Source organism: Lobosporangium transversale (genome assembly GCF_002105155.1).
Source record: "Lobosporangium transversale strain NRRL 3116 chromosome Unknown BCR41scaffold_73, whole genome shotgun sequence".
In the NCBI taxonomy this organism is placed as follows: domain Eukaryota; kingdom Fungi; phylum Mortierellomycota; class Mortierellomycetes; order Mortierellales; family Mortierellaceae; genus Lobosporangium; species Lobosporangium transversale.
In genome coordinates this window covers 31,210-57,633 of record NW_019029051.1, presented here as the reverse complement: position 1 = coordinate 57,633, position 26,424 = coordinate 31,210, and the positions used below count along the sequence as shown (strand labels likewise).

The 26,424-nt window shown below is 42.6% G+C and overlaps 7 protein-coding genes across 7 annotated transcripts; 3 read left to right on the top strand and 4 right to left on the bottom strand.

Moving 5' to 3' along the window:
• Positions 1-3,437: 3,437 nt before the first annotated feature.
• BCR41DRAFT_343085 (hsp70-like protein) lies at positions 3,438-5,414 on the top strand (the record flags this gene model as incomplete). Its single annotated transcript, XM_022022317.1, has 1 exon — positions 3,438-5,414. Exon 1 carries the CDS (start codon positions 3,552-3,554, stop codon positions 5,412-5,414), a length of 1,863 nt encoding a protein of 620 aa, XP_021875655.1. The 5' UTR covers positions 3,438-3,551.
• A 5,063-nt stretch (positions 5,415-10,477) lies between these two features.
• BCR41DRAFT_379329 (hypothetical protein) lies at positions 10,478-10,891 on the top strand (the record flags this gene model as incomplete). The annotated part of the gene is made up of 1 exon (XM_022027207.1): positions 10,478-10,891. The coding sequence occupies one exon, from the start codon at positions 10,478-10,480 to the stop codon at positions 10,889-10,891; it is 414 nt and encodes a 137-aa protein (XP_021875654.1).
• A 995-nt stretch (positions 10,892-11,886) lies between these two features.
• BCR41DRAFT_314622 (hypothetical protein) lies at positions 11,887-14,104 on the bottom strand (the record flags this gene model as incomplete). Its single annotated transcript, XM_022021180.1, has 3 exons — positions 11,887-13,108; positions 13,247-13,469; positions 13,819-14,104. 3 exons carry the CDS (start codon positions 14,102-14,104, stop codon positions 11,887-11,889), a joined length of 1,731 nt encoding a protein of 576 aa, XP_021875653.1.
• A 1,114-nt stretch (positions 14,105-15,218) lies between these two features.
• On the top strand, positions 15,219-16,451 carry BCR41DRAFT_228183 (hypothetical protein). The gene is made up of 3 exons (XM_022020050.1): positions 15,219-15,721; positions 16,023-16,157; positions 16,246-16,451. The coding sequence occupies exons 1-3, from the start codon at positions 15,385-15,387 to the stop codon at positions 16,254-16,256; spliced, it is 483 nt and encodes a 160-aa protein (XP_021875652.1). The 5' UTR covers positions 15,219-15,384; the 3' UTR covers positions 16,257-16,451.
• A 662-nt stretch (positions 16,452-17,113) lies between these two features.
• BCR41DRAFT_228231 (hypothetical protein) lies at positions 17,114-20,531 on the bottom strand. Its single transcript, XM_022020051.1, has 5 exons — positions 20,133-20,531; positions 19,740-20,037; positions 19,174-19,514; positions 18,084-19,053; positions 17,114-17,354 (listed from the first exon to the last, which is right to left on the bottom strand). The coding sequence occupies exons 1-5, from the start codon at positions 20,412-20,414 to the stop codon at positions 17,347-17,349; spliced, it is 1,899 nt and encodes a 632-aa protein (XP_021875651.1). The 5' UTR covers positions 20,415-20,531; the 3' UTR covers positions 17,114-17,346.
• BCR41DRAFT_228265 (hypothetical protein) lies at positions 20,532-21,881 on the bottom strand. Its single transcript, XM_022020053.1, has 3 exons — positions 21,580-21,881; positions 21,324-21,473; positions 20,532-21,232 (listed from the first exon to the last, which is right to left on the bottom strand). The coding sequence occupies exons 1-3, from the start codon at positions 21,626-21,628 to the stop codon at positions 20,649-20,651; spliced, it is 783 nt and encodes a 260-aa protein (XP_021875650.1). The 5' UTR covers positions 21,629-21,881; the 3' UTR covers positions 20,532-20,648.
• BCR41DRAFT_228264 (glycoside hydrolase superfamily) lies at positions 21,882-24,967 on the bottom strand. Its single transcript, XM_022020052.1, has 14 exons — positions 24,876-24,967; positions 24,720-24,747; positions 24,564-24,636; positions 24,205-24,487; positions 24,055-24,126; positions 23,919-23,961; positions 23,724-23,830; positions 23,216-23,631; positions 23,055-23,131; positions 22,926-22,977; positions 22,686-22,832; positions 22,557-22,596; positions 22,405-22,484; positions 21,882-22,309 (listed from the first exon to the last, which is right to left on the bottom strand). Exons 1-14 carry the CDS (start codon positions 24,906-24,908, stop codon positions 22,135-22,137), a joined length of 1,626 nt encoding a protein of 541 aa, XP_021875649.1. The 5' UTR covers positions 24,909-24,967; the 3' UTR covers positions 21,882-22,134.
• Between the last annotated feature and the right edge of the window lie 1,457 nt (positions 24,968-26,424).

The following is a 26,424-nucleotide window of genomic DNA, read 5'->3' as shown; positions in this document are numbered from 1 at the left end:
TGTCCCTGTCCCTGCTCCAGTTCCAGTTCCTGCTTTGCTCCACTCAAGGCGTGTGGGGGTTGATGCAGTGAACCAATGGGAGCGGTGTCGTCTATTGAATATGATACAAGATCTCCCGACGTGGCGCCTTCCATGGAGGGCAGTGGAAGTGGGGATGTGGACAAAACAGTAGACTGAAGCGCCTCTTTGGTCGACGACGACGACGACGACAAATTGTTTGTTTGTGCCGATGGTAGATGATCGAGGTCCTCATCAGAAGAGTGGTCTGCAGGAGGTCGTACAGCAAGGGCAGGGAGGATGTGGTGAGTGTTGGCAGGAGCTGTATTTGATACCGACGACGCAGGCGACGAAACTGAAGTGGCAATTGAGGCTACTGAGATATCTGCTGCACTCAAGGTGGGTGATGGTTCCAGTGAGACCATTTGTTGTGGCAGCTCGTGGTTCCTGAGGTTGTGTGGTTGCTGTTTCTCAGGACTCTGTTTTCGTGTCTGTCTTTGTGATTGAAGGTCCTGATCATGTTGCGAGGAAATAAGAGGAATGCCATTTGGCTGAGCCTGCGGTAGAGAAGATAGCCGAGAAGGGGGCGAAGGAGAAGGGGGATGATTATATTCATGTTTTAAATGAGGTTGCGGGGAAGGAGGCGGCGACGAAGGCTGATGTGGGTGCTGTTTGAATGTCAAAGATGTTGTTCTTGGTGGTATATGTGTGGGGTATGGATTCTGAAGGTGCTGCAGTCGCTCTTGTTGCGGCTGTTGTTGAGAGTGAAGAGTTGGGCTAGGAGCAGGCGTTGTCTGTGTGCCTTCAGATACTCTGTTGGGGCTGCCTTTGAGCTTGTGTGAAACTATTGACGTGTCGGCACCGTTGCTATCCTGATTGACAAGGTCAGGGTAGTAGCCATTTTTAGTAGTGTGAGAGAGTTGTGTGGCCATGGCAAAAGAATGAGGATCGTGGTGCAGAGAAGAATGAGAATGAGGAGTATTCTTTGTGGAGAAAAAGGAGTCAGGACGAACCTGAGACTGCATGGAGAGAGGAGAGAAAGAGAGAAAGGGAGAAAAGGAAGGAGAGAACTGAATGTGAAGCAAGAAAGCAATGCAATTGAGGTCAGGGTGTGAGAGTGAGAGAGAGAAAGCAATACAAATAAAGTACAATACAAGATAGAATACAGTGGTGGAGAAAAAAAAGAAAAAAAATAAGTGAAGAGAAGAGAGAGATCAAGTCCGTGGAATGATGGACGGAGGATCAAATGAAAAATTTTTTTACGTTGTGTGATATCAGTAACAGGGATGATCGATGGTCATGGTCAACAGGAACTGCCCAACAAGAAAAATGAGAGACAGAAAGAGAAAGAGACAAGGATGGCATGCAGCACAAATTCAAACCTGTTCATTACTTTTACATTTATCATTTCTACAACTTTTCGACATTGTTCGTCAAGATGACCGCGACCAGCGTAAAACAGTAAAAGTACAAGTTGGTGGGTACATGGAGATGGGTAAACTTTGATTAGCATTAGGTCATGACGACAGAGATGGTTAAATGCTTAATTATGGCAAAGCTTCATTACAAAAATATAATTAGTAAAAATGCAGAAAACATGGCCACGCGATATTCCTCAGGACATGACCCTCTTGGTTGAAAAGCTTAGACTAAGCATGGTCAATGCAAGAGTTTGTTTATACGCTCCGCCCAAGAGTATGGATAGCGACGAATACAACATTGACCAAATAAATTATGCAAACCGTCATTTCGTTCATATCATTAGAAAGAAGCAATGAATGCATAAGAGACGCTACGTTGTAAGCAGAGCTGGCCCAAGTTGAGATGCGAAGCAAAGCATCTCCTTGACTCAAATGCAGTTCGCTTCAACGTCGGTTGAAATGCGAACGTGCATTGCCTTCATTGTATGCTTCTTTATAAATGGCTGTGTGAGTACCAGTCTTGTGAACATCAAGCCTTCTTATAGGAAATCCTAAAAGTGTTTCGCTAGTCGCTAAAACAGACCTTGACCTTCCTGCCTTATCTGGGACAGTTCCTGTGAGGATAAAGAAAGAAGAAAGAGACAAGAGTGCCATCTGGCGACTGTTCGATGCTTGTTGGTTTTCCAAATCTGCTCTGGTTTCAATGTAATTTAGCGGGATTGATTAGCATCCCCTGAATAGCTGCCATCCAAAGGGACTACTTCGAATGGACAGGATGTACTGTGTCGTTCAAAACAATAAAACTTGACTGAAAGTCTGCTAATCTTCAAACCATGAGGCAAATAATGCCTCTGAACGCTTTCAGTAGGGTTATGGCGTGCTTTAGGGTGCAGAAAAGACAGCATTGTCTCTTTTGAGCAATGAAGGATATAGGATTTGTTCCTTGGGGCAAACTTTTTGAAGCCACGCTTGTTGCTAGTAAAAATACAGATGGTTCCCGTTTTCCGCATACTTTCAGCGCTTCCACAATTCAAGGGCTGTGGTGTAGCCATTAAATGTTACATGTTTGTCGAAGCATTGACACATCCCTTGCAAAAGTTCATATGTGTGCTAAGAATATTGTAGAGTAGTCAATGGCATGCGGCAGTGTTCAGGTGTTTATACAGTATCAAATGGAGTCCGAACACACGAAAATCCATTGTTTGGCTATTAAGTCTGAGTTTCTGATTGATTTCGATGGTCAGAATTTTGATAAAACGAAGGTATGCCAGGCAATCCCCGCATTTTATCAAGATTATGAAGCAAGGATAGCCAAATTCGAAGCAAAAAGTAAGTACCTGATATTTATTTGCCCTTGGCCATTGGCAGAATTTTTGCGTACATACTTCAAAGCTCGTTTCCTGTTGCTACAAACAATAATATTCACTACCTGTATCCACTTTCGCTAATTCAAAGGATCTAGTGATGTAGAAGAACAATGGCTTCCAGATTTGGTTGGAAGAGCTTATTATTATCAAAGTACAATTGTCAATTGGGCGTTGAATGCATTAGTCATGTGATTCAAAGCCACTTACATGGTGGTCAAAGCTCTCAAGCGTCCGCCCATTGTAGACAAAAGACAAAAAAAAAAAAAATTTAAAAGTGCGGCTGGTAGTGTGTTTATTTTGTTCTTCCTCTTTTTCCTCCCTCTCAACTCATCGTATAACAATCATGTCTGAAGTCACTGATCTTGCCATTGGTATCGATCTCGGGTAGGTGCTTCTTCTGGGGTTTTCTTTTTACCTTTGCTCCAGTTATCAACAACAATATAAAAAAAAAAGTACACATTCAAACATACAATCACAAAGAAGGAACAGGATCAGGAATCTTGATCAATGAAAAGAAAAGAAAAAAAAAAAAATCAAACTGCAATGAATTTTGTCTGATCAGAACCGGAAAACCGGTTGATCAGTCAGAAATGAAAACCAGCACTTACAACACCTACTTTCCTAAGGCAGAGCATAATTTTCAGCTGAGAATCATCCACTGCAGTTTTAGAGACACAACGAACTCAGTCAGCTTTGAAGCAACAATGACAGCACTAAATATATTTTTTTGAAGACATTAGTGTGGGTGTTTTGTGTCAATAGCATCATGCGAAACAATTTTTTACTTACCTTCCATCACTTGCCCCCTTTGCTTACTTGCAGTACCACTTACTCCTGCGTTGCTGTCTGGGAGGGCGAGCGCGTTGAGATCATTGCTAACGAGCAAGGTAACCGTACAACACCATCATATGTTGCCTTCTCCGACTCGGAACGTCTTATTGGTGATGCTGCCAAGAATCAGGCTGCTATGAACCCAACCAACACTGTTTTCGATGCCAAGCGTCTTATCGGTCGCCGCTTCGATGACCCTGAGGTCAAGGCTGACATGAAGCACTGGCCCTTCACTGTCATTGAGAAGGACACTGCTCCCTTCGTTCAGGTTGACTATCAGGGTGAGAAGAAGGAATTCTCCCCTCAGGAGATCTCTGCCATGGTCTTGACAAAGATGAAAGAGATCGCTGAGGCCAAGCTCGGCAAGACTATCACTAAGGCTGTCATCACTGTTCCTGCCTACTTCAACGATGCTCAGCGTCACGCCACTAAGGACGCTGGTGCCATTGCTGGTCTTGATGTTCTCCGTATTATTAACGAGCCAACCGCTGCCGCTATCGCCTATGGTTTGGATTCTAAGGAGACCAAGGAGAAGCACGTTCTTATTTTCGATCTTGGTGGCGGTACGTTCGATGTCTCTCTTTTGACCATCACTGGAGGTGTCTTCGCCGTCAAGGCCACAGCTGGAGATACTCACTTGGGAGGTGAAGATTTCGATAACACTCTCTTGGAACATTTCAAGGAGGAGTTCAAGCGCAAGCACAAGAAGGACATCTCTGGTGATGCTCGTGCCACCCGCCGTCTTCGCACTGCTTGCGAACGTGCCAAGCGCACCTTATCTTCATTGGCTCAAACCACCATTGAAGTCGACTCTTTGTTCGAGGGTGTTGACTTCCAGGCCAACATTACCCGTGCTCGTTTCGAGGAGCTTAACTCGGCCCATTTCAACAACACTATTGAGCCCGTCAAGAAGGTTCTTAAGGATGCCAAGTATACCAAGAAGGAGATTGATGAGATTGTTCTCGTTGGTGGTTCCACACGTATCCCCAAGATCCAATCGCTTCTTCAGGAGTACTTTGATGGAAAGGAGTTGAACAAGTCGATCAACCCCGATGAGGCTGTTGCCTATGGTGCTGCTGTTCAGGCTGCTGTCTTGACCAACCAGGCAGGTAATGCCAAGACTCAGGACCTCTTGCTCTTGGATGTCGTTCCTCTCTCTCTTGGAGTTGAGATGCAGGGCGGTGTTATGGCTGTTGTTGTTCCTCGTAACACTGCCATTCCCACCATCAAGAAGAAGACCTTTACCACCACTGAGGATGGTCAGACCACTGTCCAATTCCCTGTATATGAGGGTGAGCGTCCTATGACTAGGGATAACAATCTGTTGGGCAAGTTTGAGCTCTCTGGTATTGCACCCATGCCCCGTGGAACTCCCGAGCTCGAGTGCACATTTGAATTGGATGCCAATGGTATCCTCAAGGTCACAGCCATGGACAAGGCTACTGGTCGCAAGGCTAACATTACTATCACTAATGGAGCCGGTCGTCTCTCGGCTGCAGAGATTGAACGCATGGTCTCTGAGGCTGAGCAATTCAAGGATGAGGATCGCAAGAACGAGGAGATTGTGCAATCGAAGCAGGAACTTGAGTCGTATGTCTACCAGATCCAGGGTACTCTTAACGAGCCCAATGTCTCTATGAAGCTCAAGCGCGCAGACAAGAAGGCCGTTGAGGAAGCTCTTGAGGAGGCCATGGCTACTCTTCAGATCGAGGAACTTGCTGAGAAGGATACCTTTGTCCTTGCTCAACGTAAGCTCAAGCGTTCTGTCACTAAGGCATTTGCAGCTCTCTCTCGTTAAGTTGAGTAGTGAGAGAATAAGCTTTGGGAAGACTTAGTAGAATAGGTGAAGAAATCCTTCGATGGTTCATTTGTCCATACCATTTATCTTTTCTTTTTTTTCTTTCCGTCGTCGAGTTTTTCCTATTCGATTGGTTGTCCAAAGTACTCATTTCATGTTTTTATCATTTTGTTTTCCTATTCATTTGCTGTTTGTATTATTTATCTCAATCTCAATCTCTCAATTTCTATGTTGTTTTTACCAGAAAAATAAAGATGTTTCAAAATCAATTGAATTGAGTGTGGGAACTTTTTTGATAGTTGGCCAAGAAAGATTTGATAATGATGATAAGAAGGGTTTTGTCGTGAGGAGATGTAAATATCCATCCATACACGTTTTGATACTCCGTCAGGGGGGTCAGAGCTGAAGAACGGGTGTAAATGTATATAAATATAATCTATATCTGTATGTCTGTATAATCTACATTCGTATGTTTATGATTTTTGACCGAGAAGGAAGTTTATTTTAAATCAGATAGAAAAAGGGCTACTCAATAGAGTTCAAGTTTATTGTTTCTTCCACGTTGCGGCGTTAGATAGACATGATATTGCAATAGGATCAGTGTAACAAAGTAAGTTCCCAGAGATCCATGTACATGTGCCTGGGAGGAGAATATAGACATGGACACAACGTTGTACAAGAAAGATGCGCGGTAAATAGTTTTTTTTTTAGCCTGCATTGATATGATCTGTAAACAGGTCCCTCTTTTTGCTTCTTTAGTTGATGATTTGATGTAAAGTGATCTGTACGATATTTGTTGTGCTTCGCCCACATGCAACAAGGAAAAAAAAAAAAAAAAAAAAAAAAAAAAGAAAAACGTCAACAATGACAGCAAGCGCGGTAAACACGTGAAAGAGTATGTAAAGGCGCCTTTTTCTTTTCTTCAGCAATCAGACCCAGTCTATATGGAAAGGGTAAATAAATAGAAAACAAGGCGAAACTAGCGAAAGGAAAGTTGCGGTATGGGATGAGAGCGGTATAGAGGATGCATGTTGGGGAAGAGGAAGAGCAAGAGGAAGAGGAGGACTTTTTTTTTTTTTTTTTTTTTTTTTAAAAAAAAAAGAGAGAGAAAAGGGAAAAAGAAAAGCTGGGGCAGATGTATTCTACAAATAAATTAAGGCCATTCTGAGCACTGCACTATAGACATGTGTATAGTTGATGCAATAAAGACCTGCAGATTATGAACAAAGAAGCAAGAGAAGCAGAGAAGCAAAAGAGAAGCAGAGAAGCAAAAGAGAAGCAGGGAAGAGGAAAGCTTAATCGGAGGTGAAATGGGTCCTTTGATGAAATGTTGCACATGTGTACAGATCCAGATTTGTGCATGTGGCACTTTTGGCCCAAGGCTGATTTTAATTTTGTTGATGTTTTGGCAGGATTTACGACTGATGGACTGCCAGGGCAGGACTTGGGCACGTTTCAGAACCGGTGGCACAGAAGAAAAGTGATGTTGTCCTGTCGTCCTGTTTCTTTCATCTCTTCTGTCCCAAACTTTTTATTTTTATTTTTTTTTGTTTTTTTTTTCCTCTTTTCCTCTTCATCGGACACATTCTTCCCACACATTCCCTTTCTAAGCTTTTTTTTTTTTTTTTTTTTTTTCCTATCGATCTCAGTCTTGTTTAAAAAGCAATGGGTGGTTGTTATTTGTATTATATATACAAATATGCTTTTACTCTTACTTTTACCTTCTCAAAGACTAAAGACCCTGCATCCAAGCTGATCACTTTACGAACTTTTTGATTTTATGTACTACCAATTACTACAACCAGTCTAAATACCTTAAGGATCCACAGGGAAGGGAAACATCGCTGGAAGAGAAGAGTCGGATCTGTCTTAAAGTCTATTCAACCACTTAAAAAAATCTTTTTTTTTTTTTTTTTTTTTCTCTTATTGTTCCCTCCCTCTCTTTATCCTTCATCTTCCGTCTGTCATTCATTCTCCATTCGTTTTAAATCTTGCTCATTCATTCTTGCAAACAACTAACTCGTCTTTATTCTCATTCTCATCCATTTACTTTTGCCCTTAGCATTTTGCATTTTACATTTTTACTCCACATTTACCATTACCTTTACACCCACTTCTTTCCTTTTTTTTTTTCTTTTTTTTTTTCTCCCCCTTCTTTTCTCTTAATAATCATCCAACACCCTTGTTAACAAACTGTTTCATTGACGTGCAACATATTTTGTATCCCACAGCCACTTTGGACGTTCATTAAACAATCAACGGTCAAAATCTTTTTTACCCCCCACTTCTCCCTATTTTGCTCTTGTCATGGCACCCTGCTGTCAACCACCACTCACATCTTCCTCGTCCTCACCTCCTCCTCATACCCTTACCGATCCATCCCAACCTACTTCATGCCCTCCCTCGTCTTGTCGTCCCGCCTCCGTTCTCCAACCTTCCTCTTCTCATCCTGCTCCCTCATCCTCAACCCATCTTACCTCTGCTAATACTAAAGCAGAAGATCCTTCCATCATTTACGGAGGCCTTACTCCTGCAGAAATCGAACGCTGTATCATCGAAGCAACCGTGAAAGATGGCATGAATTCGACTTGCTGCCAAAATCTCGTCCCAAAAGGAGTTGTCCTTCACGGATCGAAAGATAGTCTCATCAATATACTATCTCCCGTCTCAATCAGCCCTTCGATCTCTGCATTACCGTCCCCCCGCTTAGAATCACCCTGTAGTCCTCCGCTTGACAGTAGCAGCACGGGCCTGACTCCGATCACCACAGCATGCTGTGTTAAACACCAGGGGATGTTCAAGAATCACAGGCCCTGCTCCAGTCCTTTTACCGATGATTTGGATGATAGCGATTTAATGCAAGGTATTCAAATAACCTGCATCAGCGATAATGAAACAAAGCAAGTGGAAAGACCCAGTGCCAGTACCGCAGGTGCCTCAGAAAGGTTGCCCACATGGAATGTCTGTCAATCAAATAGTGCCTCGCAAGATGCAAGCAATGGAGTGGTTCAATTGAGCTCAAATGCAGCCACATCAACAATGGCAACATCCGCAACAACAACGTCAACACCAGTATCAGGAACAACAACAGGCTCTAACTGTGGCCAGACCCTTTCCTGCACTCCCACGGCCTCGCCCGTAACCACCATATTAAGCTCTCCCTCACCGATGGTCACACAAGAGGCCTCAATCACTCAATCTGCCTATGATGTTGTGTAGGTTTTGCCTCTCATATATAATCTTTTTTGACTTGCCGCTCATCTTGTGCATTAATATGCTTTGTGTGCTTAATGTTTAATGTGTTTAACCCAAAAGAAGGATTGGAAAGTAAAAAAGAACGGCCTAAGAGTATTATAACGCGAGAGCATGATAAAAAGGAGATTTGCGCTGGCCAGGGTCCCTGTCCATTTATTTGACTTTTTCATCAACTCCCCTTTTTTTTTTTGCTTTTTCATCTCACATCCCTCATTCCGAGCCTAATCCTTTTCGATCCAAAAAAAAAAAAAAGAAGAGCCAATTCATTGACAATGGTTTAATTTGTGCAACAATGCTCTTTGCCCTTGATGGGGCGCATTTCTCACACATCTTTTTTTGTCAGTTTGACTGACCGTTGCGAGGAATGCAACAATAAAAGAAAGAGAGGAATGCACTTCTGGATGAAATCAGAAAATCTCCGGCTCTTTTTTTTTTTGTGCTTTGCAACTTTTCATTCTCTTTGTTCCCTTGCCCCAAATACCTCAATTAATCTCCTTTCGTTAAGAACTCTCAGCTCACACCATCGTCTGGATGCTCTCGAACACCTTTGTCCGTTTAGATGCAATACGACTATTGGCTGCTGCACGCCGAGGTCTGAACCAATATCTTCACCACCATCTCTTCTCCAAGCCAAAGATCAGTGCCACAGCCAGGGGCAGGGGCCGCCGCTGCAGGGTCAAGACTCCGCCATGTCACCGTTGATCTGTAATAAGGCTCCCGCCATCAGCTATAACAATAATTATTACATTAATACAACTTCATCTTGTGTCTCCGTATCCCCGCGTTCGGTCTCGGTCATGTCCTCGTGCTCACCTGCCATGGACGACATTAAAGCGTCCCCAAGTTCTCGCTCGCCATCCTTTTCTTCTTCTCCCACTTCCTCGTCGGCCTCGTTCTCTTTGCCTGCTACTTCTACTACTTCTACTACAACTACTACAAAAACCGCTGCTATTATTTCTACTGCCGCTATCACCACTACCTCTAGAATTGCCACTCACGATAAATCTCCACACGACTCCTCATTTTCATCCCAACGCACGGCTACTTCCTCCCCTACAACCACCTCCTTACCCCTCTCGCCTGAATCCATGATGGTCGATGATGATTATCATACTTATCCTGGAACGGATCGAAGCCGAGTCCGCTGCCACTGGACCGGGTGCCTTGCCGAGCTGGATACCCTAACCGATCTACTGAATCACCTGTCGTTCCATCATGTCTCTCCTATGCAGAATAACAGCGGTGTCCCACTGCTCTGTCAATGGGATTCATGTTGGACTCAACATAACGGCATTAACCATCTTTTATGGCATTTACGCAATCATCACATCAATCCTGCCTTCCCTGCGACCTCTTTACCTGCAACCCCCATGTTCCAATCTTCGCCCTACATTGAAATGGATATGCATGAATATTCTACAACTTCATCTTCATCCTCTTTTGCTTTCTCTAATGTCGCTATTGCTGCTGCTGCTGCTGCTGCAACTACTACCGCTGGTATTTCAGCTGCAGATCATCATCATAACCCTTCGATGTGGGGCGTTCCTTCTCCAGAAGCTATGCAATACATCATCAAGCAAGAACCGCACCAGATGACACCCTCACAAGAATTGCATCTACAACAACAACAACAACAACAACAACTGCACCCATGTCTCTGGCGTGGATGCAAGTTGTCGTTCCCTCAGTTTGAGTCACTGACCGCCCATTTGAGTGAGGAACACATTGGTATGGGCAAGAGCGAATACATCTGTGAATGGGCTAATTGTGACCGACAAGGCCGAGGATTTGGGCAGCGTCAAAAGGCGATGCGACATATTCAAACCCACACGGGTGATAAACCGTTCCAATGTGAGGTCTGCCAGAAGCGGTTCTCAGAGGCTAACATTATGGCCCAACATATGAGAACCCACACGGGAGAGAAGCCCTTCAAATGCACAGAGCCTGGATGTGGTCGTCAATTCTCCATTTCTGGAGCACTAACAATCCATCGCAGGGTTCATACGGGCGAGAAGCCTTTCAAATGTAAATTTGAAGGATGTGACAAATGGTTTGCAGAATCCAGTAATCTCACAAAACATCTAAGAGTCCATACGGGCGAAAGACCTTTCCAATGTCCGTATGTAGGATGTGACAAGCGGTTCTCGCGACCGGATCAGGTCACGAGGCACAAGAAAACTCATCTGTCCGAGCAAGAAAGAATGGCGGTATTCAAGAGGTAGATTGGAGAACAGTATAATTATAATAATAAAAAAAGGGCTAGATATTGTTTTTTTTTTTTTTTTTTTTTTTTTTTTTTTTGAATAAATCTAAATAGTTGAATACATAAACATAATAAAAAAAGCATAAATATAATTACGACAGAGAGAATTGCAGATCATCATCATATCAGCCTTTCTATTAATTATTATTATTATTATTATACTGTTGTTGTTGTTATTTTTGTTGCTCTTTTCCTTTTTGCTCTTCTTACCCCATGTGCTCATTTCCATTTCCTGTCTTCTGTCAGTCTATGTGTTTACTTATCATAGTTGTGAATGAGTTTATGCAGTTCTTCCTTTTATTCTAAAAAATCCATTCTCCCAAAAGAAAGAAAAAAAAGAAAAGGAAAAAAAACTCACATGGTTGGTTTGCATGGTCGTAACGGTGGCGCTTTATTTTGTTCACGTTCCAAGATTGCTCGTCATCACTGCGTTAAATCAAGGTAGCACAGCAGATTTTTTTCATCAAACACTGTTTTGTCACAGCCCCCCCTCCATCTCGTAATATTTTATTTGTTGTTTGCATCCGAAAAGAGATCCATCTTTGGAGATTATGGAAGAGATGGATATCAAATGTTTATTTATTTTTTTCCTGATGCTCTCATTCCTTTTTTTATTTATTTATTTTTTTTTTTTTATTTTTTTATTTTTTATTTTTTTTTAAAAAAAAAAAAAAAAAAAAAAAAACTGAATAAAAAGAAAGAAATGTTTTTTTAGTAACGTGCTTTGTGAGGATTACAAAAAAGAAAAAAAAAAAAAAAAAAAAAAAAAAAAAAAGAACTAACAATATTAACAGGGCTCTTCAATTACATGAACAAGAAAAAAAAAAAAAAAAAAAAAAAAGATGGAATTAAACATTGAGGAGAAAGTAATAAGAGCAGTTAGAATCAATCAAGTAAATAAAGTAGCATGAATATCAATAGCTTTTTTTTTTTTCGACCATGCTAGCTGGACTATTATGCACTAGATCCAATGATGGTGGGTGGTGACATAGATGTTGATGATGATGATGATGTTATTGTTGATGTTGCTGCGCCCTTTAAAGGATGATTAGCAACAGGAGTTGAAGGCCTAGTCGAATTGGCTGTGGTAGATAATGACGAAAATGCAGCAGCAGAAGCAACAGAGGATGACCAAGTTCCATCCAGAATTGACTCGAGAACTTTGTTGAGATGTTTCTCATCATAGATGGGTCGTCCCGACGACGGGTCCCGCTTCCCAACACATGGCACGCATTCGATCCCGAGTTTCTCAACGCTCCACGTGTCAACATGCACCTCGGACGTGTCCAAGTAGATCAGATGCGTGATATACTGCGAGGGCTTGTATTCTGTTGGCCAAAACTGTCCCGAGAGCTTGAGTGAATAATTCAATGCACCTGTCAATGCCCAGATGAAATCCAAGGCGGTATAATCTGGCGTCTCTCTGTCGTTCGTACCATTCAGCATAAAGATCTTGTTCTTCAGCGACTTTGATTCTGCAATGCCTCGGCCAACGTCCTTCAAGATCAGACAGGGAATAATCGAGGTGTACAATGATCCAATCGAATAAACCAGCGTTTCCATCTCGGCTAATGCGCATAATAGCTTCGGGTTGGGTGGCGGGAAAATCTCTTGACCATACTCATTAATGTAATACAGTCGTGTGATCCTGGAGTGCAATGAGCTTGATCGCGTGGGAGTCTTGTCGAAATGAATGTTATTTTGAACCAGTCTCAGGGTCGAGAAGCTATCTTCTTGCTGCTGACTTGAAGACAGCATCGTGGCCAGATCTGGGGTTTTAGAACCATCGGGTGTAGTGGAGGCGGAATTGGTATATGGCTGAACATGGGCCGTGTTAAAACAATCACCGGACGAAGCCAAGGATGGATGCGAAATGGCACACTGTCCCAAGATGGTGTTACCATCCTTTAGAAGAGCTGCAATGGCAATACCATGGTTCGTGTTGATCACCGGGATGACTCTGGTCGGTTCTGTGATGCCTGTGATGGCTGCAAACAAAAAGATGGCGGATTCCAAAGAACCAAAGAACATCCGGGCACCTGTCAAGAAAAAGTTACCAATTGATCCATTTGCGAACGAGAATCTCTTGTGCGCTCGCTTCAAAATCTCAGATTGAATGTAGATCAGAAATCCGCGGATCACTTCTTTCTTCTCTGAGGGGATGTGCATCCACAACCTAAGAAATGCGTTTTATAAAAAGAAAAACGTCAGGAGCACGCGATGGAGAGTCATCGTAGTACAAAATAAAAATTTTCATGACACAGACAATTTAAATGAAGTCAAGGACAAGTAGTCAACCTTTTTATTTACTTACCGATGCGTCCCTTCCACAATTTCAACCCATTCATTCTTGATCGCATTAGCATCACCATGACCTGGAAGACGATAGCCTAGTAGCTCTTGGATGGCAGTTCTGCCTATATCCGAAGGATCTGGCTTGATTAGCCGGATCAATCGTGAACGAATATCACCAATAGCCGGACCATCTAGCACACGTAAAATTTCACTAGTCGAGCCCCCATTATCAGAGATTCCTACTAGATTAGGAAATAAGAAGAAATTATTCAAAACCGGGAGATAACAAAAAAAGGGACTCAAGGAGCTTCTGCCTCAACTGTGAAAACATGAACACGATGAACAAGACGGAGTGATACATTTACGCTTGACACAATTATTGTATATATCATTATGACCACGCCAATAAACAAATCAAAAAAAAAAAAAAAAAAAAAAAAAGTTTGCTCAATGGTCAATGGGTTATTGTTCGGGCTAGGGACAGATGTGAATGGGACGAATGGGGAAGGAGAAGAAACATTTGTTGTGTAATGATCAAAAGAAATTCCGGTACGATAGATAAAGCCCCCCAGAAAAGATAAGGAATCTTACAGACATAAGTGACATTTGGTGTCATGTCCTGCAGGAGCTGAACAAGCGAATTGCAGGCCGTGCCTCCCGAAAAGACTAAAATGCCTGCATCTGACCCACCCCGACCACTGTCAGAACAAGTTGAAGCAGCTCTATTAGTAGAGGCTGAGGCTGCAGAGGAAGAGGATGTCGAGGTTGACACTGCTGCTGTCTGAGGTCCTGATGTATCTGTTAAAGGTGTTACTGTGGTTGTGGCTGTGGCGGTAGCGGTGACTGTGGCTGTGGCTGTTGTTGGTGTCGCATCCATCGCAGTCTGCATGGGACGATTGTCGCCATTGGAGACAACATGAGAGACCAGTGATGCTATAGAAGATCGGTTGCTCTTAAAGGTCGGTTGCATTGGCAACACAATGGGCTCACCATTCTTGTAACCTGGTCCATTGCCAATGACAGACATGCCTGGAACAGGTGTTTTTACAATGATTGGTGTGGAGGACGGAAGTGCGATTGTTGTCGGTGGTGTAGACTCCATGCTTGATGTGGAAGCAGCGTCTGTTGCTTCAGTATGGTTTGTATCTGATCCGTTAGAAATCATGGTGTATCTGTGCTTCTGATCAGTAGCTGTGATCGAAATGTTCAAGAAAGACAGAAAGACAAGGCAGAAGTTGGAGGAAATAAGGTATTAAAAGTGACAGATAATGAGCTTTTTTAAAGATAGAATATTAGTCAACAAGCTTTGGCTGATACTGGTAAAGGCAATGCATTCATACTATAATTTCAATTGGCAATTGATGGAAGCTTAAATGATAAAAAGAAGAAAAAGAAATGCGTCAGACAAGAGGAAAGATAATGAGCAAGAAGAGAAAGAAGGAGAAGAGGCGACAAAAAAGTAAAAGGTATTGGCTTGTGAACCCTATTAATTTATTTCTCTACTTGGAATCTGATATGGACAAGTGGCTCCTACACGATCAACTGCCACGTATCCATTGCCTTGATTTGTCATCATCCTAGGCTTTTTTTTTTTTTTTTTTTTTTTTTTTCACGCCTAAACAAATCCAGACTACCCAAAAATATGGTCCTCATGTCATGTTCAGGTAAGAGGGGCGCTGGTAACCCGTCCGGCAGGTTCCTGCTGATATTTAACAATTTAATACCCTTAAGCATATCTGATGACCACAGCCACAACACAACATGATACAATACCTTCAATCGCATGTGCTGTATTTTTTTAGAGACTGCTCCTTTTTGCCTGTCACCTTCTTCCTTTTTCTTTCACATACAATTCAAACACACAACACACATTGTCCATTGTCAAAGCTGTCTCTTCAAGAGATCATCAAGCGAGTGAAAAAGGAAAAAATTAAAAAAAAAAAAAATTAAAAAATTAAAAAAATCATAAAGACCTGGTAATATAGAGGCGTAAGAAAAAAAAAAAAAAAAAAAAAGAAAAAAAAAGTAAAGACCTTTAGCCGTACAACAATTTCGAGACAGAGCAGGATTGAACAGGATAGTGCAGGATAGTGCAGGATAGGACAGTTATAAAAAACTCTTTCATCTTTGCTCTACTATATTTCACTCGCCGTCATCATGAGCACAGAACTGAGTGGCAGTACCGGCAACATTAATTCTACTCCCGTTGCCGTTCCAACTCCTGATGCTGTTGAATCAGACTCTCTCAACGTCCCTCTCATTGCCACTGTTCCTGTCTCTGTGTCCCCAATAACAGCAATAGTTACGCCTACAACCTCAACTATCTCTGCAACCACACCAACCGTAGCTGCTGCTGGCATCTCGGAACTCGCTGCTCTTCCAGTGCCGACCCAAACGCCAGAAGAGATCGCCAAACGGAATGCGATCAACGAGAAGATTCGAACCGAGAACAGGGAGCGTAAAAAGAGATGGCGTGAAGCTAATGAAGACCGGAGTAAGTATTGTCTTGTCTTTTTGTGAAGGAAAAAAAAAAAAAAAAAAAAAAAAAAAAAAAAGAATAGAAAAGAAAACGACTCCTTTTTATCCTTCATCTTTAATGGATGTGTGTGGTGATGGGACTGTCATCCTTTTCTGTGACTTTTTCTAGTTTTATTGGCGATGTTGACAAAGAGGAGCATTGATATGGCTTTTTTTTATTTCCTTCACTATTTCAACCTCAAGCTGCCTGTTTATCTTAATTTTTTTTTTTTTTTTTTTTATTTTTTTTTTTATTTTTTTTTTTTAACGATACTTAGACAAGGACAATGACTTGAGGTGCAGAGTGAATAAGCGAGCAAATAAAGTCTTTGTCCCAGGCCAGGAAGAACAAAAGAAGCAATGGATTGAGGAAGAATTCCTCAAGCGGCAGGCAAAGCGTAAAGAGAAAGAACGTAAGAGACGGAATGGCGGGGAGGCAGAGACAAAATCAGATACGGACGTACAAATGCCTTCACCCGCTAAACAATCATTGTCCTTAAGTGAGCAATTAGCACTGCATGCACAGGCCACGGCTGCTGCTGCTGCCGCCGCCGCCGCTGTTACTGGCACCAGTTTAACATCTGAATTGCTCACATCCGGTTTGCTATTGCAGCACCAGCATCTTCAACCCACAACCTCGGCTCTCAATCCAGCGAATCCTCATTTTGATGCCAATACGGTCAAGACAGCGCTGGCGCTGAACGATCTAGTCAAGAAGACAGCGAGCGGTAACGGTGGACACTTTGATCTGGCTCAGTTGACAGGTGTGCTCTCGGATCCCAATCTTCAGCGTCAACTGCAGGAACTTGAAGCAGCAGCAGCAGCAGTCAACTCTGCTTCCCCACCAACCACATCAGTTCCCGCCCTCACAACAGCAGCAACGCAAGCAACACCAGTGTCTGTTATGGAATCTGTTGGCACCAGCACCGGTCAGATGCTCGATACAGAATATCCAATGGATGCTGTTCTGACGTTAATGCAGCTGAATGGTAGTTGGAAGGCATAATATGAAGTATAAGTAGAGAGAGGACACGGAGAAGTTTAGATAAAAAATTACCCCACAATGAACCCATTATGTAAAGTATCTAAAAGGAGACACCTTTACTTCTTACCTCTTCAAGCGTGCAATTGGATGAAAAAAAAAAACATTTGACCACACAACACTTTTTTTTCTTTTTATTGCAAATATTATGTCAATGAATGGAGCTGTCTGACCCTTTTAAAAAAGTCACCACAAGGAAAAGGTTCCAAGTACCAGAAAAGTAAAAAGAAATATGGAATGGAACAACAAAAGGAGTAATTATTGTGGAGCTCACAGAGATTGGGCTTTATCTTTCCTTATTCCTCTATCCCTTCCACTTTTTTTTTTTTTTTTTTTTTTTTTAAAAAAAAAATCCAACTATGCGTCCCAGTAAGATGAAATATGCCAAGTCGATAGTTTTCCGACGACAATGCTGCCTCTCTCCGTGGAAACCCCTAGAAGTCTTGACCGTGCCAAGGATCCATTCCTCCCTTCCTTCCTTCTTTTCTTCACTCCATATGAGAAAGTGAGAGAGTGAGAGTGAGAGTGACAGACAGACAGTTGGAGACAGACTGGGACCTTCACCACACTATAACGCGAGCCGCGAACAAAGAGTAAAAAGAAAAAAAAAAAAAAACAAAGAAAAACCGCGGGATATCCGTTCGTTACACTCCTGTTCATAAACCCATAGATGTTTTCCTTCACTCTGATTCCCTAACAACACACTCCCTCGGGTCACAATTGATCCTCGGATTCAGTTGCGGGCAGATACAGAACAATGAGAACAAAAAAAGTCATCGATTTATAATAATCATGTAAAAATTACTCACCCTCACGCACCGAGATCATTGAAAAGCGCACAAATCCTCCATCCATTGCCATTACACATCCTGCAAATACTCTTTCTTTCCGTTGCTCCCCAAGTCCTTGTCACTCGCTCCCTTGATATTTCCATGTTTTTTTTTTTTTTTTTTTTTTTTTTTTAAAAAAAATTCCTTGTATACGTTCTCTGGCCAACACATCATCCCAGCTCCACGATTTTGCCAGTCATCACAAATAAATTTTGTGAATTAGTAACGGTTTGAAGGTGGTCCATACTGCTGTGCACCATAAGATCCATAACCCTGCTGAGGTGGTGGTTGCGTCCCATAATTGGGTCCACCATAACTGCCATAGGATGGATTCATTGGCGAGTACCCAGGTGTGGGCACAGGTGCTGGTTGCTGAGGAGGAGGCGCGTGATGCTGCGTCCCATAATAGCCTACATTGTTTCCTCCTGACCCACCAGGTCCGTTGTTGAGACCACCACCAATATTACCTTGGTTGGGTGCAGCAGCGTTACAACGAGCGCATGTCGTGCGCTTTGCAAAGTTATGATAGCCGCATTGAGTATTCGGACACATCCAATCTCCAGGCTTCATCGAGTTCATAGGAACGTAATTATTGGGCGCAGGTGAGGAATCGCGCTGAGGTTTCGCCAGACCACATCGCATGCACTGGAATCGAGATGCGAAATTATGAGAATTACATGATGGACAACTCCAGTCGCCAGGTCTGAAGGAATGGCCACCTTGCCCACCACTAGGTCCACCACCACCCGAGTATGCTCCACCGCCTTGGTTGCCATATTGGCCACCGCCAACACCGCCACCACCACCACCATAATTACCACCGTGTGATCCTCCCCGACCACCATGATGATTATTGTAACCACCACCACCACCTCCACTATTGTCATTATATCCACCATAGCCAGAGTTCCCGCCACGGTAACCACCGCCACCGCCGCCGCCTCCGGAGTGCCCGCCTCCTTGCCCACCAGTAGGAACAGGAGTTGAACACCGCATACATACAGTTCTTGATGCAAAGTTCTGGAAATTACAATTGGGACAATTCCAGTCACCAGGACGGAAAGAGATAGAGTGCCCACCGCCACCACCACCACTTCCCCCTGATGCATATGGATGATGATGGTGGTTATGATGAGAATGGTGGTGTGGTGACGCCATTGGTCCTCCATTACCGTGTCCACCTCCATTCCCGGATGTACCAGGTCTTGGTGACTGACAGCGAAGGCATTGAGTGCGAGAGGCATAATTGTGGAAATTACATTGAGTACACATCCAGTCACCTGAAGTAAAGTTTGCCGGTTGAGATGGCACAGCTCCTTCAGGAGATGGAGATTGGCATTTTAAGCATGCCCGTCTCGAAGAAAAGTTGACAAACTGGCACATGTTACATGTCCAGTCACCAGGTCTTGATGGCGAATGGTGCTTATTAGGTGTGTTCTATTTATTCAATAAGGGAGGGTAAATACGTATAGCTTAATAAGTCATGCTGAATTTAGACAGGTCAACTAACAATTCAAATTTCAATCAACTACTAAAGAATTTGGAGAACAAACATACCTGAAAGCTTGAATGCTTCCCTTTCAAGATATCCATGCTTGCTTTGCTTGAGGGTATGACCTCGATCGCTCGCTGTCCAAGGGGTGCTCCGTTTAGCTCTAGAGCAGCCAACGCATCAGCATGCTTTTCGAATACAGCGAACCCACCACCACTAGGTCTATTATTACCACCACTAGTAAGCATTACTAGCTCCTTAGGCTTGAGATCCTTGGAAGCAAAAAAGGCTTCCAATTCCGATTGTGTAATGTCGAATGACAAAGACGAAATGCGTACGATCTTTGACTCATCCTTCTTGAACATGCTGAGAATCTGTGCTGGGTCAGTTGCTTGCGTGAACACATCTGTGTGAGCAAAGGCGACGAGGTACTTGACAATATTAACAATGGTTTTAGCATCATCGAGTCCAGAGTGCAGTTGGCCAACTTGATTGACTGAAAATGCTTCACAAAGCTTTTCGAGTGAAAACGATTTAAGAACGACTTCAGGATGATGAGCGACCCATTTAGTGGCCTCCTCCTTTAAATCAAAAAGGATGGGCTCTCTCAGATATGCAGGTAAAGTAATACCCTTATCTTTAGCTTCTCTTGGCAGCTGGATCCGCAGATCCCAGGCACCATGAGTAACAAAGCAAAACGAATTGCCCTTGTCCAAGATTTCGGAGGTAATGTACATATCGAGGGATTCGATTGCCTCGACTAGCGTTCCACCATTCTCAAGCTTCTCATGTGTGATTTTAGTAAGGTTCTGGCAAAATGGTGTTAGGGGTGTTGACATAGGCCTGATATATCTTTGCTCTTCATGTAGAATTGCAAAATTAGTCTTTGAGACACAGAGCCATGAAAACTCAATGATCTCTGATGTTGCCTATAATAATGGGATGGAGAAAAATTACGCCTGTCAGTTAACAAATTAAAATAGATGCCTGCTTTTTTAAACTGGATATTTATAGTATGACTTACAGCTGTGACTAAGAGTTCAGAGGCAGGCTTGTTGTCATCGCAAGTTGCCTCGAAATCAAGTACAATATAATAATCGTATTCACTTGTAGGGATCTTGGGTGCTTTAGACACCGTTGTAGGTTTTGCAGGAAGTGAAGCAGAGGCAGGAGCTGTGAGGGACGAAGATCCATCCACAGAAGTAGTGGTTGAGGATTTAGTTGTAGCGGCTGTGGTGGCCGACGAAATGTTCTGCATATTGGCTCCCTTGTCCGCAGCAACAGATTGCTCGTTCACGTCGGACATGCGTAATTTTCTTTGATTTTTTTGTTAAATCGTAGGATAGATTCGGAAGTTGATGGATGAAGGGGTAGATGTGAGAGAGTACCGTATAAATGTACGTATAAATTGTCGATCGTAACTAAGATCTGAGTGATCGTAACAAAGAGATGGATGGAGAGAAGGGTGATTGACAGTGTAGTGATGATGTGGGCTAAAATAGAAGCCGCACGTGCAGGCGTCACTATGATCATGTGATAACTATATTATGGTTTCACTTAAAATGTCGTCCTCCAACAAACGAGAACACTGCAAAACATCCCAGAGACTCTTGATATGGAGATTGTGTTCCTGTATGTACTTGAGATTCTTCTTGTCTTTACCATGGAATAGAGTGTGCCCCGAGCCTCCTGGTAGTATCCAGAAAGCGTTCTCCTCAAAGTACCCTTCTATTTCCTCACCTTGGCTTTCCCATTCGAGCCACACAAACCCGGCAAGTTCGGACGAGCGAAGAGTGATGTGGACATAATAGCCTTCTTCGTTTGTTTCAACTTTCATCGCCTCTACAACTATCTTCGGATCCCCTACAAGGCTTTCCAGCGGAAATGCATCTCTACAAGGGAATGGCAGAGGTAGCATCTCAAACGTTTGCTCGGACATACTACCCTCAGAAGTGATGATCGCAGTTGCGAAAATCACGCAGGTAGCATCGTCATTATCGACCCTTAGTAAACTTGGCTCGACTTTCATAGCATATTCCTTGTAGCATTTGATAGAGAAGCAGGTTTTAGGCTGCTCTTTAAGCTCACCAGACTGTATGTTGTATGATCGAATATACAGAGTACCTACCATCCAACAAATATTAATGAAACTCGCGTAGGTTACTACAACTACAACAACAATAATATTATGACTGTATTGTAACATCGATTCTACCTTTAACAGTAACGGGCCGACCATTTGAGACATGAATGTGGAGAGAATGTTCTCCAGCAAGTTGATATCCGGACACGAGTATGTCTGCAAATGAATGCTTCATAAAGTTATGCAGAGGTTTCCACCGACCACAGTGCTCAATGCTCGACCCTTTTTTTTTTTTTTTTTTTTGAGAAATTAAATTAGTATTCGATTAGGGTCAGAAGTTTACCTAGTAGCGCATCACTTGAATTACTCATTTAAGAAAGCAGCATACAAGTGGGAGCGGGCCAAATGTCATTTAGCTGCCAATACAGCGCGCCCATTGTATGACTATCTCCTTGGCGACCCCTTATATAGTGTTCTGTCTGACACGCGATTGAACGCGCCTGGACAAGTTGCGTTAAGTAACAGAAGAGGTCGAAAAGGTTTTCTTGTACACCTTCAGATGGTTTGGACCACTTTTCAGATTCAGGGTCTAAATGGTAGTATGTTGAAAGTGCGGATGGTAGACGAAATTGAAACTATCGAATGAACAACGCTATTGATCAGTACTGCAGAAACGCAACTGATGATATCTAAGGTCATATGGTTTTCCGCCCTTGCACCTCAATCTGCTGAAGCATTTCATGCTGGCCGTTTCTATGATGATTCCGGTGCACAGATAGCTTCGACAATGGGTGCCAGTCTTGTGCAGACGAGATTCTCTTCCAAGTTTTGAAGGATGGCATGGACTGGGCTCCATATTCTAGTAATTATCGCGAACGCATTCTCAGTCAACCTCGTTTTAAGGGTGGTAAACATTTCTCTCACTTTGGAGAGGTATACTTAGCTAATATATACAGGCATTACCGGAGACGAATCGCGCATTTGGATAGTATTCAATATGAAGTCCATTGTGTTTATAATCATAGAAGTGAACATCACCATAGAGGCCCCGCTCTAGGTCACTAAGGACATAACGTTCTGTATATGGCGAACACGATATCAATCCCGCAGATGGTGAGCTAACAACAAGATAGAAACAAAGTAGGAAATGACATCAATTTTAGCAGAATAGAACCCATCTTGCTCCAAATCAATTCAACGGCTGTGACCTTACGTTGTGGTATAAGGGCGTGAGGTATCCAATGAGCAGAGAGTGGACATAATCGTCTCGATATATAATTTGTGATAATCGACCTTTTAAACCAAGTAAATAGTATGAGTCATGTTATATATCAATCAGATAAAGCTTCACAGAATAGACCTTACCGTAAATATGTAGGGGTTACGCAGGGTAACTTCATCCCATCTATAATATAAAGAAAGTGCTTTATATTCAGTAGCTTTATAGAATTCCTTTAGCATCATCTATAAGTGAACCACGCTTAATGTATTAACCCTTTCACTAAGAATTCTTGGTTTTCATTGTTGCCCGACCACAGAATAATTGATGGATGAATCATTAGCCTTTTGACCTGGTCAGATGTTTCATGCTTGACATTATCAAGGAAGCTTTGGCCCGTCGGATAGAGCGCGCATGCGAACCTGTTTAGTATGGAATGACGTGAAATTTATCTTGTTTGTTTAGACCATTGAAGTGGCCAATTGTTTTTATTATGGCAAGAATACGAAACTCACATAAATTCCTGCCACACCATAATCCCTAATTCATCGCACAGCTCATAAAACTCTAATCCGTTGTATAAATAAAAAAGGTTAGGTATTAAAAACATTAATTGTTTCGTGACATGACTCCAACCCACTTACGATCTGTCTCATATCGGCCGCCGCCCCATATCCGGATCATGTTCATATTTGCAGCAACACAACCTTCAAGCAGCGAGCTATGCGAAAGTATATATGAACGCTTTAGACACACATGCACTTCCATACTACAAACAAAAGGCCAAGCGACGAGCATAAAATACCGCTTTTTATCCGTAGTCATCAATTGATCAAAGACATGGCCGGGGATCCAATTCGCTCCCTTGGCAAAGATATCACAGCCGTTAATACGGAATTTGAATGCATCTCCAGCTCTTCCTTTCACAATTGGCTCCTGAACCAGCTCACAAGTCCTGAATCCGCATCGACTGTTATATGTGGCGATACTTGTCCCATCCTCATCTATTAGTGATGCCTTCATTTTGTAAAGTTTGGGATCTCCATAGCCTCTGGGCCACCATCGCTTGACCATTGATTGCTCTAGTCTGGTAGAATGCTGCGCAACAAACTCCCTAGCCTTTACAGAGACAGTAGTTTCCGAGGATGACACTTTGATATCGTCGAACTGCACACCAATTCTTAGCTTTCGCTCATTGATAGAAATGATCTCGATAGAGACCTATCGTGCAATATTTGGTAGTTGCAAGTTAATAAAGTATTAGGAGGCTACCTTCACAAGCAAGGCCAAGATTAATCTATAACACTTAATACCTTTACTTCCCATAGACCTTGGATGTGGTCAAAATGCGTATTGACATACCAACGCTTGACAAGCACTCCATCCTTATCCAGCTTCAATGAAATGGGGCGCCAGATGCCTATGAAAAGGCCCATCCAATTGTCGAACGTTTATTGAATATATATTGTACATGAGCTGCAATATATTTCTCGAGCAACTGTCCTTACCACATGGAGCGAATGCTGGTCCCCAGTCCCAGGAAAAGGAACACTAATCATTGCCAGCATCTTTATCAGGCTAAGTGATCTATTTTAAGACACAGTAAAGAGTGCCCCTGATACATTTGCTCACTAACTACCCTACCTGCTCTTTTCGAACGAAGTTTCGATGCGGAAAACCATGCTGTGCAGCACTCATGTTGAACATATCGGGAACCTAAAGTATGAAGCGATTGCCATTAAGAGCTCAGCCGATATCGTTAATCAGCACTAGGTGTATATAGTCTTAGCTTACATAATAAGGATAATTATCTGCCATATCCTTAGCCTGCTTAACTGCATTCTCAAACTGGATCTGGATGGTATTTGTCCCTGCCTGAAGAGCGCTCGTCGCATCGAATATGAAACGTCGGAACTGGTTGTCAGAGGCTCCTATTGTCTTTCCGTTCAAGATGACCGTGGCAATGGTATCAAGGCCTTCACAATCCAAGAGTGCGAACGCGTAGGAGATGATCTTTTTAAGGAAAAACTTCTTTTCGAAAATCCATCGAGTTTCAATAATTTTTCGTACAGAGTTTCTATATGTCCGGTATTCCGAAAGATGTTATTGTCATTTCAGGATAATATTCATGAAGGCAATCGGCATAGTCATACTTGACATAGTTTGTGCCGTAGTACGGGTCTTCGTTTAGGATTTTAGCGCGGATCAGATCCAAATGAGCTTGGCCTATTTGAAGATGATAAGGTCAATCATGATATTGAAATCTAGAAGAAGTCTACTGCTTCATAGCGATCGTGTACCATGTATACCTGGGACTATGGCTGATACTTGGACTGACTTCTCTGGATTAAACAAAAGCCATTCACCATTAAGGTCAACAACCATTTCAGCTTCATTCGCGGGTCCGAATTGCATTTCCATTGTTGAAAAAGTGACGAGAGATGTGGGAAGAGTTCAACACATGCCTTCTCTTTTTGTGGATGGGACCATATCGTCATTGCTTCTGTGGCCTAAGCACGCGGCGCGAACTTGCAGCTCCCCCTTGTCTGACAAGCAGTGCTCCTATTCGAACTGAAATTTTGTCAATTGATATTTATTTTTTTAATCTGAAACATCATAATTGACAAAATTTCAGTTCGAATAGGAGCACTGCTGACAAGATCATGCTTTCCAATATGAAGTTCCCCATTACAAATAAAAAAGCGATATTTCGTGCTTGATCTACTTCTAGTTTATTCCCGTGTTATCCATGTCTATAACGAGCATTTCTGCTGCACCAATCAATCCTTCTGTCTCTGGTAATGAAACGATTGAGCTGTAACTTTAGTACCAGCACCCTGTTTGAATTCGATCTGTTAGCCACAGGAGTGGATACGATTGAGCTAGTTAGGCTTGAAGAGAGGGATATTCATAGACGCTTAAGAGGACCCTCAGTTAATCATGCTAGTGTTGAGCTAGCATCAAAGGTTCCAGCATTTGAACACATTTAGATAATCGTTATGAATGGCATGCGCGTTAATTGTAAGGCGTACCAATAACAAAGGCATCAAATGCCCTTGAATAGAAAAGATCGACGCCTTGAGTGTTCATGATTCCCCTTTGGTCGCGTGAGACCCATCATTATCAGTACATCGGCATTGATATTTTTTTTTTTTTTTTTTTATTTTTTTATTAATATTATTAAAGAGGTGGCCAGACTATTATCCATATTGTATCCTGCTGTAAGGATGGAGAATGCGCATTTCATTTGTACTGGCTGGCAAGGCGCTCTGTAAGGTGATCTCAAACCTCGATTGATGTGCATATAGTCCTCGACACACAACCTGGTAAGTGACGTACTATTGACATTTCATTCACTCTTACTATAGACCTTGAAGATGAGGATTGGATATAGAGCAATGCTACTCGTCCGTCAAAAGAGCTAATTGCAGGAGTCTACTACTATGATTTGTGGTGTCCGCCTCTTTCTTTACAGATTTGGAATCAGACAACCCTGTAGGACAGGATCCAGTATGACAGAGGAGCCCTCCTGTAAGCTCAACCTGTCAGATGTGCCATAAGGCCCAATAAATGACCATTGGGCACAATCTGCAGATTTATGTTATGGGTACAGAGACAAGGATGTTCTCGGAATTACTTAGAAAGAATAAATGGAGTCAGAGTCAAAGTTTTTTTTTTTTGGCCAGGTCGCCTGATTGATCATGGTAATGCGTTAGCCACTCATCAGTTTGAACGGGCGAAGCAAGCCATGCATGAGCCTCTTATTTCCTTCCTTCCATCCATCCATCTTTTCTTCCTTCATACAAATCTAGCCTAACAATCTCGCACTCAAGAATTTGCACATTCATATACCACACACACATCGACACAAACAGGGTCTTTAGACTGTAATTTGTTTTCAACCATTCTGGTAGCTCATTCATTACGATGACAAAGTTACTGGAAACGCCGCCGTTAATCAACATCACGCCACTCACAGAGATTCATGAAGGTTCCTGATGTTCTTATACCTTC